Raw genomic sequence first — 17323 nt, 5'->3', positions numbered from 1 at the left:
TTTTCACAACCATGGCAGAAGATAAACTTTTCACTTTAAGACATTTGATACATAAGTTTATTTGTAGACATTTTTGTATTTTATAGATATACAATTTATGATATTCCATAGCATCTAGATTGAAGGGTCTATAAAGGAGGATTTACTAAGACCCCAACAGTGTATAATTGCACTAGATTTATATAGAGGCATACCTCTCGAAAAAATTTTGATGGTTAGAAGTCTGAGTGCTCAGACCAATAGTTAGAGAACAGGGAGAGAAGAGATGCAACTTGCATTAAAAGACCATCTTGGTCCCATGGTACAATGCCAGGTTAGAATGTGCTTAGCATGCATTTATTCCAGCTTTATCTAGCAATCAGATGGGGTTTAAAGGTTCCCATACATCTTAGACTTCAGTAGGCTGAATCCAACTCTCTGTAGTGTGAACCTACCCTAAGAGGCTCTCCAGACCATCCACTGACAGATGATGTTGGTGGTGATAGGGGTCGACCATGATAGAAAAACACAGCTGACTTTTTTTTTTTTTTCAGGAGAAAGTTAGATGTTGGAGGATAAAGCAATACGACTGCAGCACTCCGGTAAAGTGAAAAATCAATGTGGGTGTGGGTAGTTTATTGCATAACAAACACACGGAACATTGAGCGACGTTTCAGTCCAGTCAATCAGACCTTTCTTAAGCCAGTGGTCCGATTGACTGGACTGAAACGTCGCTCACTGTTCCGTGTGTTTGTTATGCAATAAACTACCCACATTGATTTTTCACTTTACCGGAGTGCTGCAGTCGTATTGCTTTATCTACAAGGACACTACTGAATCGTGGTGTGGCAGCAGGGCACCCGGATTCACTCTTTCCATAGAGTGCTGCGTTCTTTACAGTTTGCCTAGATGTTGGAGGAGCTATCTCGCTGCAGCCTAACCCTCCCAAAGAGAATACAGGAGCGCTTGGACGTTCCAGTATGGGGGAAGGACGGACTGTAGGCGGGAGACATAACTAATGGCCGTTCGCCCATCAGTTACTAAAACTGTAGGGGGACCATAACACCTTGACCAATCATAACTTATGTTGTAGAGAGAGAGAGCAAAATGATCATGCTTATTTAATGTTCTAGGTTTGAGAAAATGAGGACACAGATTGGAACAGGCTAATATAGGTTAGGTGTAAAGATGAGTGCAACTCAAGCATGCTCGTGTCCTTCCTAGCGCGAGAATGCGGCATTTCATTAGTGGTGGCTGCAGAAGTTGGGATGGAGCCCTGGACAACATGGATACAGTCTGACTGTATTCATGTTATCTGGGCAGCATCCAACTTTTTCAGCTTCCGGTAATCTAATGCTGTAGGCTTGGGTTTGGACGGACCAAGCATTTTCGAGTTGCACTCATCTAAGGTGCTTATTGAAAAGTAGCTATTATGCAGTTACAGCATACGTGATGGAATCAGTACAGAGGTAATTCTAATAGCGTTGTATAAAAGCCATCCGTCCGTCTTGAGCTTCCAGCATAACAAAAACTAAGGCAATCCATATGTTGTGCCCCAAAATGGGCGAGCTGGACAGTATTGTACACCTCTGGTCGGAAAAGAAGGCTGGGGTTTCTGCTTGCCACGTTCCTAGGCATTTTTGCTACTGTCAGATGGAAGCTGTTGGATTGCGGTGGATCAATAACTTTCAGGCCTTTACTGCGGAAACTTTGGTTTAGCTTGTTAACAAAACTTCCTAAGCCCGGGACGTGTGCAGGCTCCAAATACAGCACACGTGAGTGAAAGTCCTTAAGTCCATCGAAGCTTAGGATAAGACTTGGAGGAAGAAGACGCTGAATGTCACTTTTCAGCTCTTGAAGCACTGTGTAGGCGACATCAATGTCCTCTGGAGACTCCAAATGCAAAAGGCACAATGTTAAATGAAGTTCTGGCAACGCTATACAATACTCTGACATGTCTGGGTTGTGCTTAAGGAGGACATTTTGTACCTCCTTTACCGAGTGTCTCACATCTTCATCGCTTATACGGACTGCAATAAAATGTGTAGGCCTTGATTTTTTATTATGTTCTTGGTGTAAAGAATTACAGTCCTTCTCTTCAGCTTCTTCTTCTTCATCGTTATCAGTGGTCGCATCTCCTTGTCCCTGTCCGTTGTCCTCTTCCGGATTGTTCTCTTCTGTTTTTGCCAATGTTTCATACTGATGAATAATGTCCAAGATTGTCAGACCGCTTCCTGTAGACCCGAAGATGTTGTCTACACGATTCGCCTTGTCCCACACCACCATATCCCGATATTTGAAGTACTGAATGCGATGTTGGGGTATGGCGAGAACATCTACTCCTACCGATGATAAATCTTCCCAACAAAAAGCAGAGAAAGGCTTCTCAATTGTTCCTAAGAATCTATCCAGGTAACCAACTATAAAATGTTCTTTTGGCAAGTGCGAGTCCCATTGGATTCGGGAGATGACATCTTCGGCTGTCTTCATTGGAGGCTTTTTACCCTTTGGTTTAGATGTTTGGTCGCCCTTTCCTTTATCCTTTGTCACATGAGGGTGACTGGAAGCTGCAGCTTCTCCTTTGTGGGTGTTTCTACATTTATCCCCAAACCTGCAGCGTCCTACAAGGAAAAATTGGCATATGGTATTCTCAGGTGTATCTTCCACCCACTCTGATGTTACACTGTCCTCATTCTTAGAGGCCACTTTTTCTGCAATGACCCCATTGTCTACTTTGTCGTCTTCCTTCATCGCGTCCCCATCATTGCCGGTATTCTCCATGCTTTAGCTTTGATTGCTGTGGAAAGAGAACACATGAAGTAATGGCAATGATAACAATGCCTTTAAAGGGAAAAGCTGTCAAATCAACTGTTGTCAGAAAGTAATATATAGATTTGTAATTTACTTCTGTTTAAAAATGTCAAGACTTCCTGTACTTATCCGCTGCTGTATGTCCTGCAGGAAATGGTGTATTCTTTCCAATCTTACACAGTGCTGTTTGCTGCCACCTCTGTCCAGAGCAGGAGAAGTTTTCTATGGGAATTAGCTACTGACCTGGTAATCATCACATATCCAACCATGTTAAACATATGTTTATATATGGGCTTATTGGACACTGTTGACTGATTGGATGATGTTGGACACTGTAGGGACATGCCCACAATTGGTAACACTCGGTTACTGAGTCATACATTTTTAGTAAGAACATCAGAGGAGTAAATTTCTATTAAGAAGAGATGAGGAGTGGCACATCACAGAGTTATAGAAATATGTGACCTAGTATGTTTATTTTACGGACACTGCATGTACGAGATATAACAAACAGATCAGGAGTGGTGATAGGTCTTCTTTAAAGTGGTTATCTAGGATTAGAATAAGTACAGCTACTTTTCTTTAAAAAAAAAAAAAAAAATAGCACCTCAGCCTCCTCAGGTTGTGAAGGGTATTACAATTCAGCTCCATTCACTTCAACTGGAACTGAGCAGCAATACCACACCCAAACAATAGTGGTACTGTTTCTGAAAGAACACTGCCATGTTTTTCTAATCCTGGATAATACATTTAAAGTGACTGTACCACCAGGCCCATGCAGAAGCACAGGAGGCGAGCCAACCCCCGCCCCTCTATAATAGGGTTCCATTGATTCTAATGGAGTCACATCATGGAGGGGCAGGAGTTTCTTCACACTAAGTGTGGGTCAGCCTGCCTCCAGTGCTTCAGCCTAGGCCTGGTGATACAGTCACTTTAAGCCCATATATAAATTGGCATCCCCCAGTGTTGTATTAGTGAAAGGCTCTTTTCGCAGTGTCCACCTGATGCTTACCAGTGGTTGATGCCTGTTAGCTGCGTCTGTCATGCCTCATGTACTATATATGATATTACATATATGTTAGGCTGGGTTCACACCATTTTCGCTGTCAGTTTAACAGATCAGTTTAATTGAAAAAAAAAACAGATGCATTTGTGTGCATCCGTTCTGATCTGTTTTTCCATTGACTTTCTTTAAAAAAAAAAAAAACAACGATCAAAAACATCCTTTTTTTAGTGTACACAAAAACTTGGTCAACCACATTGATGTGTACACTGAAAAAACTGATGCATTTGGATCCATTTTCGCTGTCCGTTTAACGGACACGTTTGATGGGGAAAAAATGGATGAAAAAGGGATGCCTTTGTGTGCATCCATTTTTCAATTGACTTATATTATAAAAAACTGAACAAAACGCATACGTTTTTTTTTTAGGGTACACAAAACCGTGGTCGACCATGTTTTTCTGTATGCCAAAAAACGGATGCGTGGTCTGGTGTTCAGATGGAGAATGATCAGAGCTGGGAGAAGTCCACGATGAGAGCGTTCTCTCTCGCCACTGTCATGTGACTGAGATGGCCACATAATGTAAGTCTATTGGGCTGTCTCACACAGACACAATGGCGCAGGGTAAAAGTCCCTCTGAGTCAAAGACAGCAGCTCTCCCGCAGGTGATAACACATGCGCCAGGTCCATGGGTCCCTATAGTTACATTTAATACGAACAGAAACTTAAACTATTATCAGTGATGGGAAAACAATGGAGAAGATGCCAAAATGACAATGATGACCAGTGAATGATGCTGTACCCATACTAGAGAATGTTCTATACAGGCTAGGGAGAGCCATAATGGATGTCTTAGAATAATCAGTACTTACAGCAGTGTCCGAGCTTCCTCCTCGTCCTCCTCACCCCTTCCTGAGAATGATGAACCGGTTATATACATGCCTCACCTGCAGGTTACGTCATTGTTCTCAGTTGTCAAAACAATGTAACAAACATATAGGAAGGACTCCAGTCACATGTCAGCTGAGTCATAGAGGATTTCCCCTGCAAGGATTTCTGGGATTGATGTTATACAACCTTTAACCACAAGGTGGCAGACTTGTTATTTAAGAAAGCAATTGTATCTAAATTCAGAGGGATTTCCTGATGCGCTGTATATACATATATAGGGATCACTTGGATAAAGCGTAGAGATGAGCGCAGTGATTCAACATAACTTGGTGTGGTGAAATGTTAATACACCAGTATCAGGTAAAGCAATGGCAGGCTGTAGCTTTATAAATAAACTTAGGGGTAGGTACACTTCTATAATTGTATTCAAGGCCGGACTGGGACTAAAAAGCAGCCCTGGCAGTCAAACCCTACCAGCCCACATACAATATTTGCACATGCAGCTCATTTGCAGTGCCCTCATAAGGTATGAATAATCGAACAGCTGGGCCACACGAACGATCACTGTATTGTCCAGTCACATGTGCAGGCGATATAATATTGCCTGCACAAAAGATAAGATCAGCCTAAGTTTCTGTGTTAAGGACCTTTTAGACAGGCCAATTATCAGAAGAAGGAGCATTTCTAGCAATGCTCCTTCACAATAATCGGCCCACGTACCAGCCTTAAAGGGGTACTCTGTCAAATATCTTGTTTTTTTAAATCAACTGGTGCCAGAAAGTTATACAGATTTGTAAATTCTATTTATAAAATCTCAAACCTTCCCGTATTTATCACCTGCTGTATGTCCTGCAGGAAATGGTCTGTTCTCTCTAGGGATGGCCTGAATCTTCCGAGGTTCGGGTTCGTATGAACCCGAACGCTCGGCATCAGATCCCCACTGTCTGCCCGCTCCGTGCAGCGGGTGGATACAGCGGGAGGACCGTCTGGAAAACTGGGATACAGCCTATGGCTATGGCTGTATCCCAGTTTTCCAGCCGGTCCTCCCGATGTATCCACCCTCTCCACGGAGCGGGCAAACAGCGGGAATCATTACCGAGAGTTCGGGTTTGTACGAACCCGAACCGAACTTGGTTCGGACCATCCCTAGTTCTCTCCAGTCTTCCAGTACTCATCAGCTGCTGTATGTCCTGCAGGAAGTGGTGTATTCTCTCCAGTCTGACACAGTGCTCTCTGCTGCCACCTCTGTCCATGTCAGGAACTGTCCAGAGCAGCAGCAAATCCCTATAGAAAACCTCTCCTGCTCTTGACGGTTCCTGACATGGACAGAGGTGGCAGCAGAGAGCACTGTGTCAGACTGGAGAGAATACACCACTTCCTGCAGGACAAACAGCAGCTGAAAAGTACTGAAAGACTGGAGATTTTTAAATAGAAGTAAACTACGGATCTATATAACTTTCTGACACCAGTTGATTTGAAAGTAAAAGATTTTTGCTGGAGTACTGTACCCATTTAATACAGAGCGCAATGCAAGCTGTGGCAAACTGCGACTTACTAGGTCAGAACCCTTGCCACTCATTTCAATAGGTGACCTCCACCATCATCACAAGAAGGAAAAAAAAAAGGGCTACAGAAACTAATCACACAGTTAGGAATAAGTGTTCACTACCACCACACAATGAACGATACAACACATAATACTTAGGTGCACAGTGTGAAAATGATCACACTGCCGACTGTAGTGCAAAATACAGAACTGATTAGAAGCACCATGCACTACATGTACTATGTTCCCACACAGTATTATTGCTTAGTATTTTGGTCAGTTTTTTGCAACCAAAATTTGCAACGGCAAATAACGGCCATTATTTCAAAACAACTGCCAGTGTTTTGAATTAATGGCCATTATTTACTGTTATATGGCGGCCATCCACTCAATTTTAGCAGTGTGTGAACAGAGCCTTTCTGTGTTTTCAATCCACTCCTGGTTTTGGTTGCAAAATACTGAGCAAAAATACTGTGTGGGAACATAGCCACGGCTGGATTAAAGGGGGGGCACAAGGGGCACGTGCCCCTGGGCCTCCACCACTAGGGGGCCCCCACCAGCTGGAACCCGGAAGGGGAGTTCCGGAGCTTTTTTTTTTTTTTGTTAAACCCCTCCGCCGCCCCGGCGCTAATGTCCGCATCCGGGCGGTTTTAGGGGGGGGGGGCCTGTCTGTACCAGAAGCTCACGCCGGCCCTGCATGGGGGAGACCTTTTCAGCCTGCCTCTGTACCTGCCGCCCTGCTGATCCCCCGGCTGGTCCCCCTGCCACCCAGCTGATCCCTCAGACCCCCGACCGCTCCCTCTTCCCTCCCTGCCTGTCACCTCAGCTGCCCCCACCCATCCTCTCCCCCTGCCACCCCAGCTTACCCCGATCTTCTCCCCCAGCCCCCCGATCTTCTCCCCCTGCAACCCCAGCTGCCCCCCATCTTCTCCCCCTGCAACCCCAGCCGCCCCCCATCTTCTCCCCCTGCAACCCCAGCCGCCCTCCCATCTTCTCACCCTGCAACCCCAGCCGCCCTCCCATCTTCTCCCCCTGCAACCCCAGCCGCCCCCCATCTTCTCCCCCTGCAACCCCAGCCTCCCCCCATCTTCTCCTCCTGCAACCCCAGCCACCCCCCATCTTCTCCCCCTGCAACCCCAGCCTCCCCCATCTTCTCCCCCTGCAACCCCAGCCGCCCCCCATCTTCTCCCCCTGCAACCCCCCCCAGCCACCCCCCATCTTCTCCCCCTGCAACCCCAGCCACCCTCCCATCTTCTCCCCCTGCAATCCCAGCCGCCCCCCATCTTCTCCCCCTGCAACCCCAGCCGCCCCCCATCTTCTCCCCCTGCAGCCCCAGCTGCCCTTCCATCTTCTCCCCCTGCCGCCCCAGCTGCCCTTCCATCTTCTCCCCCTGTTGCCCCAGTCGCCCCAGCTGCTCTCCCTGCCCCCCAGCTTCTCCCCCTGCCACCCCAGCTGCCCTCCCATCTTCTCCCCCTGTCACCCCAGCTGCTCCCCCTGTTCCCCAGGTTCTCCCCCCTACCCCGGTCGCCCCAGCTGCTCCCCCTGTTCCCCAGGTTCTCCCCCTCCCCCAGTCGCCCCAGCTGCTCTCCCTGCCCCCCAGCTTCTTCCCCTCCCCCTGTTGCCCCATCTGCTATCCCTGCCTCCCTTCCCCAGTCACCCCCAGCTGCCCGCCTGCAGATGAGTTGTGGTCGGAGAAGTCTTCATGATGGCTGCTCCAGATGGAGAAGAAAGCGAAGTGTGAGCGACGGATATAGGAGAAGACGTCACCTGTGAGTCATTAGTAACTGCACTATAATCACTTCTATAGTGTGGAGAGCCTGTGCACCATTGGGGTCTTAATGGGTCAGTGTATCGTTTGCGGTAGTGTACTGACACAGCCCCGGGGTCACTACAGTACACTAGTGCAAATTTTTAAACTAGGACTCAACTACAAGAGCTGCAGGCACTACAACTCCCAGCATATGCTGAGGGCTGCAGACTGTCAGTAAATGCTGGGAGTTGTAGTGCCTGCAGCTGTTGTAGTTGGGTCCTGGGTGCATTATACACTGGATGCTTTGTGGGAGATCAGAAAACATAGATCTGTGGGGGCTCAGTATATAGAAGTGACCTCAGAACATCACTAATAGGGATAGGGGTAGATGGTTTTGTTCTATCCCCTATTAGTGATGTTCTGGGGTCACTTCCCTACACTGAGCCCCCACAGATCTATGTATTCTGATCTCCCACAACGCCTCCAGGACCCAACTACAACAGCTGCAGGCACTACAACTCCCAGAACAGTCTGCAGCTCTCAGGATATTCTGGGAGTTGTAGTGCCTGCAGCTGCTGTAGTTGGGTCCTAGGTGCATCATACACTGGATGCTTTGTGGCATATAAGTATACATAGATCTGTGGGGGCTCAGTGCAGGGAAGTGACCCCAGAACAGCACTAATAGGGGATAGGGGGAGATGTTGTTGTTCTATCCCCTATTAGTGATGTTCTGGGGTCACTTCCCTGCACTGAGCCCCCACAGATCTATGTATTCTGGTCTGCCACAAAGCATCCAATGTATAGGACCCAACTACAACAGCTGCAGGCACTACAACTCCCAGCATGTACTGACAGTCTGCAGCCCTCAGGATATGCTGGGAGTTGTAGTACAGCAGTACAATCCTCTCATAACTGTAGACAGATTTATTGCTGGACCTTCAGGGCTGATGGTAGTCACCCACAGACTGCAGCCACCAGGACACTCTGCACACAGTGATTTATTCAGAGACTTCAACTCCCAGCATACCCTGAGTTTTAGTTCGACTGAAAATGTTATTTACAAGGGATTTGTCACAGATACAGATGAATCCAGGAAAGGAGCGGGTCAGCATGTCACATTTCACTGGTTCTATACTGGTGGGCCCCAGGTGCCCCAGTCCGACACTGGACAGAAGAGGTCCCCAAATTAAGTCCCCGGCCTCCTTCCTTCCTATATCACGTCTGTTTGATGAGAAGAGCGGGCATCAAGCAAAGCGGCACCCCAGTACCTAGTACTACTGCCAGCCGGGGGGTGCCGCTCAGTAGTACTGGGTGCGGGAGTGCCGACCTCCAGCATCCAGCACCCAGTATACACGGTGCAGGTAACCTGTCAGTGCCGAGGGGAAGGGGGGGTACATTACAGCAGGGGTATATATACTATGGGGGACATTACAGCAGGTGGTATATATACTATGGAGGACATTACAGCAGGGGTATATATACTATGGGGGACATTACAGCAGATGGTATATACTATGGAGGACATTACAGCAGGTGTATATATATTATGGAGGACATTACAGCAGGTGTATATACTATGGAGGACATTACAGCAGGGGTATATATACTATGGGGGATATTACAGCAGGGATATATATATATATATATATATATACCACGGGGGACATTACAGCAGGGGTATATACTATAGGGGTCATTACAGCAGGGGTATATACTATAAAAGACATTACAGCCGGTGGTATATACTATGGGGGACATTACAGCAGGGGTATATACTATGGAGGACATTACAGCAGGGGTATATACTATGGGGGACATTACAGCAGGGGTATATACTATGGAGGACATTACAGCAGGGGTATATACTATGGGGGACATTACAGCAGGGGTATATACTATAAAAGACATTACAGCCGGTGGTATATACTATGGAGGACATTACAGCAGGGGTATATATACTATGGAGGACATTACAGCATGGGGTATATACTATGTATGGGGACACATATCAGAGCAGGGGGTATATATTATGTATGGGGACATTACAGCAGGGGGCATATACTGTACTATGTATGGGGTCACATATCAGAGCAGGGGGCATATATTATGGGGGCACATTCGAGAAGGTGGTATATACTATGGGGGCACATTAGAGCAGGGGGTATATACTATGTATGGGGACACATATCAGAGCAGGGGGCATATACTATGTAAGGGGACATTACAGCAGGGGGCATATACTATGGGGGCACATATCAGAGCAGGGGGTATATACTATGTATGGAGACACATATCAGAACAGGGGTATGTACTATGTATGGGGACACATATCAGAGCATTGGCCATATACTATGGAGGCACATTAGAGCAGGGGGTATATACTATGGGGGCACATTACAGCAGGGGGCACAGCAGGGCTGGACATTATTACTATATGATGGCACAGCAGGGGGCAATATTACTATAGGTGGGCACAACATGAGGACTTTATTACTATACGGAGGCACAACAGGAGATATTATTACTATATGTGGGCACAGGGGACATTATTACTATATGGGAGCACAGCAGAGGATGCTACATACAGGGGACAACCCACACACTCATTTAGAAAAAAGGGAAGGAAATTGAAGGAAATGTGCGGAGCCTGAGAGGTTTGTCTTGCAGGTTGTAAAGAGAAGAATTGTAGCTGCAGGAAATCATCCTGGAGGTCCAGGCCAGATGGAGAGGAAAAGGAAAGTGACGCCTGAGATTAAAGAAGACGTCACCTGTGAGTCACTGAATTACATGTTTTTTCTTAGTTTTTTTGTAGAAAACTATTTGGTAGGAAACCCTGAAGTGAAAAGGGAAATATTGCTCTTTGCCATAATACACACGCTACTTTTTAATAGCAGAGTTTTACTGTATCAGCTGAAATTGTGGCAAAACTGCATGAGATAATAATTCTGTAGTCTGTGTGCAGCATATGGTATATACTGTATACAGTCTGTGTACAGCATGTGGTATATACTGTATATAGTCTGTGTGCAGCATATGATATATAGCCTGTGTGCAGCATGTGGTATATACTGTATATAGTCTGTGTGCAGCATATAGTATATACTGTATATAGTCTGTGTGCAGCATATGGTATATACTGTATATAGTCTGTGTGCAGCATATGGTATGTACTGTATATAGTCTGTGTGCAGCATATGGTATATACTGTATATACTCTGGGTGCAGCATATGGTATATACTGTATATAGCCTGTGTGCAGCATATGGTATATACTGTATATAGTCTGTGTGCAGCATATAGTATATACTGTATATAGTCTGTGTGCAGCATATGGTATGTACTGTATATAGTCTGTGTGCAGCATATGGTATATACTGTATATAGCCTGTGTGCAGCATATGGTATATACTGTATATAGCCTGTGTGCAGCATATGGTATATACTGTATATAGTCTGTGTGCAGCATGTGGTATATACTGTATATAGTCTGTGTGCAGCATGTGGTATATACTGTATATAGCCTGTGTGCAGCATATGGTATATACTGTATATAGCCTGTGTGTAGCATATGGTATATACTGTATATAGCCTGTGTGCAGCATATGGTATATAATGTATATAGCCTGTGTGCAGCATATGGTATATAATGTATACAGTCTGTGTGCAGCATATGGTATATACTGTAAATAGCCTGTGTGCAGCATATGGTATATACTGTATATAGCCTGTGTGCAGCATATGGCATATACTGTATATAGCCTGTGTGCAGCATATGGTATATAATGTATATAGCCTGTGTGCAGCATATGGTATATACTGTATATAGCCTGTGTGCAGCATATGGTATATACTGTATATAGCCTGTGTGCAACATATGGTATATACTGTATATAGCCTGTGTGCAGCATATGGTATATACTGTATATAGCCTGTGTGCAGCATATGGTATATACTGTATATAGTCTGTGTGCAGCATATGGTATATACTGTATATAGTCTGTGTGCAGCATATGGTATATACTGTATATAGTTTGTGTGCAACATATGGTATATACTGTATACAGTCTGTGTGCAGTGTATGATATATAGCCTGAGAGCAGTGTATGAGATATAGCCTGTGTGCAGCATATGGTATATACTGTATATAGTCTGTGTGCAGCATATGACATATAGCCTGTGTGCAGCATATGGTATATACTGTATATAGTCTGTGTGCAGCATATGGTATATACTGTATATATTCTGTGTGCAGCATATGACATATAGCCTTTGTGCAGCATATGGTATATACTGTATATAGACTGTGTGCAGCATATGGTATATACTGTATATAGTCTGTGTGCAGCATATGATATACAGTATAGCCTGAGAGCAGTGGATGATATATAGCCTGTGTGCAGCATATGATATATAGCCTGAGAGCAGTGTATGGTATATAGCCTGTGTGCAGCATATGGTGTATATCCTATGTATGTCATATGCTGCACACAGGCTATATATGCCATATCATGGGCTGCACACAGCTGTGTATTTTAATCCTTAGGGTACGTTCACATGTACCATATCCTCTATATATTCTACACAGCCTTTAAATACTTTCTGGTTGCTCCTTACTGCTTCAGCTAGTGTACATGGTTGGAACTGCAGATGGGACTTAGACTTGCATGTCCAGGTTCCTTCAGCAATTCACATCCGCATATGCTGCTGTGGTGGCTAACACAGTGGGCAAGAGAGCACAGAAAGTACTGAAGTGCTGTGTTCTTGCATTATTAACATAAACACAAAGTGGGAATACACCCCTCCCCGTCCTGTCTCTAGGGCCTGGCATCTTCCTCTGGACTGCAGCCTCTAGTGACCATCATATGCAGAACAGAGGAGGATGCTGAGCCATACAGCCAGGAGTGAGGAGGGGTAGATGCTAAGTCCGCTACAGTAAGTAGCCACCTGTATAGATCGCTGTATGGGATATATTTTGAAAAAAAAAATGGGGGGGGGGGGGCCCCCAACAAAATTTTTGCCCAGGGCCTCCACCAACCTTAATCCGGCCCTGAACATAGCCTAAGGCTATGTTCACTCAACGTAAGAGACCGGCCATTCCGTGGCCCCGGCCGGGTCACAGAACTGCCGGTATCTCCCCGGATCATCCCGGCCGGTACTTAAGTACCGGCCAGAAGATCTTTTGGCCGCAGGGTTGTGCGCCCGCATGAGAATCTTCCACAGCACACAATAAAGCAAGCGGCCGGAGCTGCTCGCTTCATTGTGTGAACTGACAGGTCTTTCTGCGGACGCTATTCACTGAATTGTGGCCGCAGAAAACTGACATGTGAGTTATTTGCGGGCCCGTACGGGATCCATGCTCCGGCCAGGATCCCACAGAAGATAAGGCTATGTCCACACCTCACAAAGTATGGCCGCTGTTGCCGATGGCAACGACGGCCGTACTTTCACGTAGTGTGAACATAGCCTAATAAAGAATCTGCCACCTTTCTTAGCCAGTCTGTTTTAGGAAATACAAGTATGTAAATGTATTATCCATTAATGATTCCAGAGCATCTTGTTCCTCTTTTATTCATCCTGGAAATATATGAATGTCTGGATATAAATATTCTCTTTGTCATAGGGCCGTGTCCCACACAGTACAGTGTCCAGGGACAGCAACACGGCAACACCCAATAGTCCTGGACTACTCAGAGACTTTCTGTAGTTACTCATCCGTATTAACTAGTTAACTACTAGAGCTGGAGCCTCATGGTTAAAATGAACAGATTGTCTTACAAAAGTCTCCATTTAGAGCGGACCTTATATTCCACATTTCCAGGAGGAATAACAGAGGGATGTTACAACACAGAGTTCTAAGTCAAATGCTCCAACCACCATGACAATATCTTTCTTGCTGAGGCATTTTTGGCCCCTCATTTCTGTAGCCACAGCTCTAAAGCTACACAGGAAGGGGATGTGCACACTACAGAACTTGGGCAGAAATTTCAAGCAGAGTCCGTTCGGCGGCCTCCACTTAAAGTTCCGTCTCTCCAATAGACTCAATTATATTGACATGTCAATTCTTTGGGTGGATTGAGCTTCAGAATATCATTAAGTCTATGGGACAGGCAGAACTTCAAGTGGAGACTGCTGAGCGAAATTTCCACCCAAATTCCATAGTGTGCACATAACCATAAATTTAAAACCCACAAAAAAATATGCAAACCCAGACCAGAAATGATTCCTCCAGCCTGTACTGCCTGCATCAGGGGACTGTAGAGGTGAGTACAAACAAACCCCACTGATACCCCCTGCAGCTGCGGACATAGTGTCTGTGGCTATGGACTTTTTTCTCCTAGGTTCCGTTGTTTTGGAGAAGTTTCATCTAAAGCAAGTATGCACAGGCCCGGATTGGTAATCTGGCAGATCGGGCAAATGCCCACTGGGCTGCCCGATTGCCAATCCGGGGGGCCGCCTAGTTTGCATTTTCAAATTCTATATTAACATAAACCAATAGTGCAGCGGCTGCACACCACTGCGCTGCTTAGAAATCTTCTGAGGAGGGGCCGCTTCCTGACACTGAGGGCCGCGGCTGCTGTCAGTTTCATCCTGTCACAGCAGTGAGGTGCACACGCTGCTGGACGCTGCAGAGGAGTCACTGGCGGCTCAGAGGAGGAGGGGGAGATAATCATCTTTTGAATACAGACAGCAGACAGCCGGCCCTGCGCCACTAGCACTGAGTGACTACTCACATGTCAGGAGGCAAGCAGGGGAGAAGAGGAGTGCTGGCTGGAGCTGTGGGAACACTGAGGCAGTAACTCCCCCAGCAGGCAGTCCCCTGGGCCGGTTGGTAGGTCCCTGTAGGGGCTGCTCTCCTCTGATTCCCAGCCCCAGCCAGGTGCAGAAGCCGAGTTTTATACAAGGTCCTGTACTGGTATGTAGTCAATGTGCCCAGATTGGCTCCGCCCCTGACAGTTAGCCCCGCCCCCGCACTGGCCCGCGATTCTCTTCAAGACAATGCCGAATTATCCATGTCTTCTAGCAGCTCCCTCAGCTCCTCAGCTCCCTCAGGCCGCTCCTCAGCTCCTCAGGCCGCTCCTCAGCTCCCTCAGGCCACTCCTCAGGCCGCTCCTCTGCTCCCTCAGGCCGCTCCTCAGCTCCCTCAGGCCGTTCCTCAGCTCCCTCAGGCCGCTCCTCAGCTCCCTCAGGCCGCTCCTCAGCTCCCTCAGGCCGCTCCTCAGCTCCCTCAGGCCGCTCTTCAGCTCCCTCAGGCCGCTCCTCAGCTCCCTCAGGCCGCTCCTCAGCTCCCTCAGGCCGCTCCTCAGCTCCCTCAGGCCGCTCTTCAGCTCCCTCAGGCCGCTCCTCAGCTCTCTCAGGCTGCCTCCAGGGCTCCCAGAAGGAGGTGAGTTAGTTGCACTTAGTTTTTCATGGGATCAATTACAAATTGACAGAGGAATAGGGGCTGAAATTCTACCCCCCACATCCATACAGAAGATAAGTGACCTTGGGTGGTCATTTCAGTCCCTCACCCTAGTAATATGACTCTTGTGGAGGCTGAATCAGTCCCTCCAGAGGTCATAACAATAGCAGGTAAAGGAACCCACTGAAACCCCTGCAGCTGTGTCCATCATGTCTGTGGCAACAGCCCCCAGAGCGCCCCCTCACCCCACCTGCCGCCTCATTCAGTGATTCCTACCTATGCACAGATGGCTGCTGTTCCTGCACATGCGCGTCAAAGACCGTAATGGATGTGCATAGGTAGTTGTCACTGAATGAGGTGGCAGGTGGGGGTGCTCTGGGGGGGGGGGGGGGCGAGGAACGCCTGCAGTGCTCCCAACTAGTTGATATGCATACTCAGGGCCGGACTGGGAATTAAAATCAGCCCTGGCACTCCAACCTCAGCAGCCCACATACCATATCCTCCCCGATATATTAAAGATAGCAGTGTACCATACATGCTGTAGCCAATTCTGCTTTAATTCCCAATGTTCTTCATTATTTCTTTAAATATCTGAACCCCACTTTCAACACATAAAAATAATATACATAATCTGCTGTGGATTTGATGTTTCATATTTATGTGTTTCAGCAGCATCAAATTTGCAATAGATTAGGTATGTACGTTCCCTTAACCCCTTAAGGTCAAAGCCAATTTTCGTTTTTGCACTTTTGCTTTTTCCACTTTATGTTTAAAAGTCCATAGCGCTTGCATTTTTTCCCCCAGAGATGTATATGAGCGCTTATTTTTTGTGAAACCAATTGTACTTTGCAATGACAGGCCTTATTTTTCCATAACATATGCTGCGAAACCGGAAAAAATTCATTTGCGCTGTCAAATTGAAAAAAAAAAGGAATTTGTTTTGATTTCGGGGAGTTTTGCGTTTACGCCGTTCGCCCTATGGTAAAACTGACTGGTCATGCATGTTCCTCAAGTCGTTATGATTACAACGATATATAACATGTATAACTTTTATATTATCTGATGGCTTTTAAAAAATTCAAACCATTGTTAACAAATATATGTTCCTTAAAATCGCTCTATTCCCAGGCTTACAGCGCTTTTATCGTTGGTCTATGGGGCTGTGTAGGTGTCATTTTTTGCGCCATGATGTGTTCTTTCTATCGGGACCTTGATTGCGCATATACGACTTTTTGATCACTTTTTATTACATTTTTTTCTGGATTTGATGGGACCAAAAATGAGCAATTTTGCACTTTGGAATTTTTTTGCGCTGACGCCGTTTACCGTGCGAGATCAGGAATGTGATTAATTAATAGTTCGGGCGATTACGCACACGGCGATAGCAAACATGTTTATTTATTTATATTTACAAAATGGGAAAAGGGGGGTGATTTGGACTTTTATTAGGGGAGGGGATTTTTTAGTAATAAAAAAACATTTTTACTTTACTCTTTACTTTAACTAGAAGTCTCCCTGGGGGACTTGTATATACATAGCACTGATCTCTCATAGAGATCAATGCTGTGTATATACATAGCAAAGATCGATCAGATCGGTCATAGATTGCTATGGCCTGCTGCAGGCCACAGCAATCTATTGCCGAGCCGGGATCAGCGTCATTCCGACGCTGAGGCCCGGCATGGGCAGAAGAACGGATTCCCCCCCCCCTGCGATGAGATCCGTCCCACTAGACACCAGGGATGCACGGAGGAAAGCCTCTAAGTGCAGCTGTCAGGTTTGACAGCTCCACTTAGAGGCTTAATTAGCCAGCGCGGCAACGGGACCCGCGCCGGCTAATAGAGACACTGCCCGGCTGCACATTCAGAGCGGGGTCCCGGATACGTCATGGGTCGCTAAGGGGTTAAAGGGAGCCTGTGAGGTCCCTACCAGGTACAGAGCTGT

The 17323-nt window shown here is 46.4% G+C and overlaps 1 protein-coding gene across 1 annotated transcript; it reads right to left on the bottom strand.

Moving 5' to 3' along the window:
* Positions 1-753: 753 nt before the first annotated feature.
* Positions 754-4831, bottom strand: LOC138769284 (leukocyte receptor cluster member 9-like). Its single transcript, XM_069947653.1, has 2 exons — positions 4666-4831; positions 754-2776 (listed from the first exon to the last, which is right to left on the bottom strand). The coding sequence occupies exon 2, from the start codon at positions 2758-2760 to the stop codon at positions 1438-1440; it is 1323 nt and encodes a 440-aa protein (XP_069803754.1). The 5' UTR covers positions 2761-2776; positions 4666-4831; the 3' UTR covers positions 754-1437.
* Between the last annotated feature and the right edge of the window lie 12492 nt (positions 4832-17323).

The sequence above is a fragment of the Dendropsophus ebraccatus genome, chromosome 12 (genome assembly GCF_027789765.1).
Source record: "Dendropsophus ebraccatus isolate aDenEbr1 chromosome 12, aDenEbr1.pat, whole genome shotgun sequence".
Taxonomy (NCBI): domain Eukaryota; kingdom Metazoa; phylum Chordata; class Amphibia; order Anura; family Hylidae; genus Dendropsophus; species Dendropsophus ebraccatus.
The sequence above is the reverse complement of the archived record's forward strand: the minus strand, read 5'-3'. Positions and strand labels throughout refer to the sequence as shown.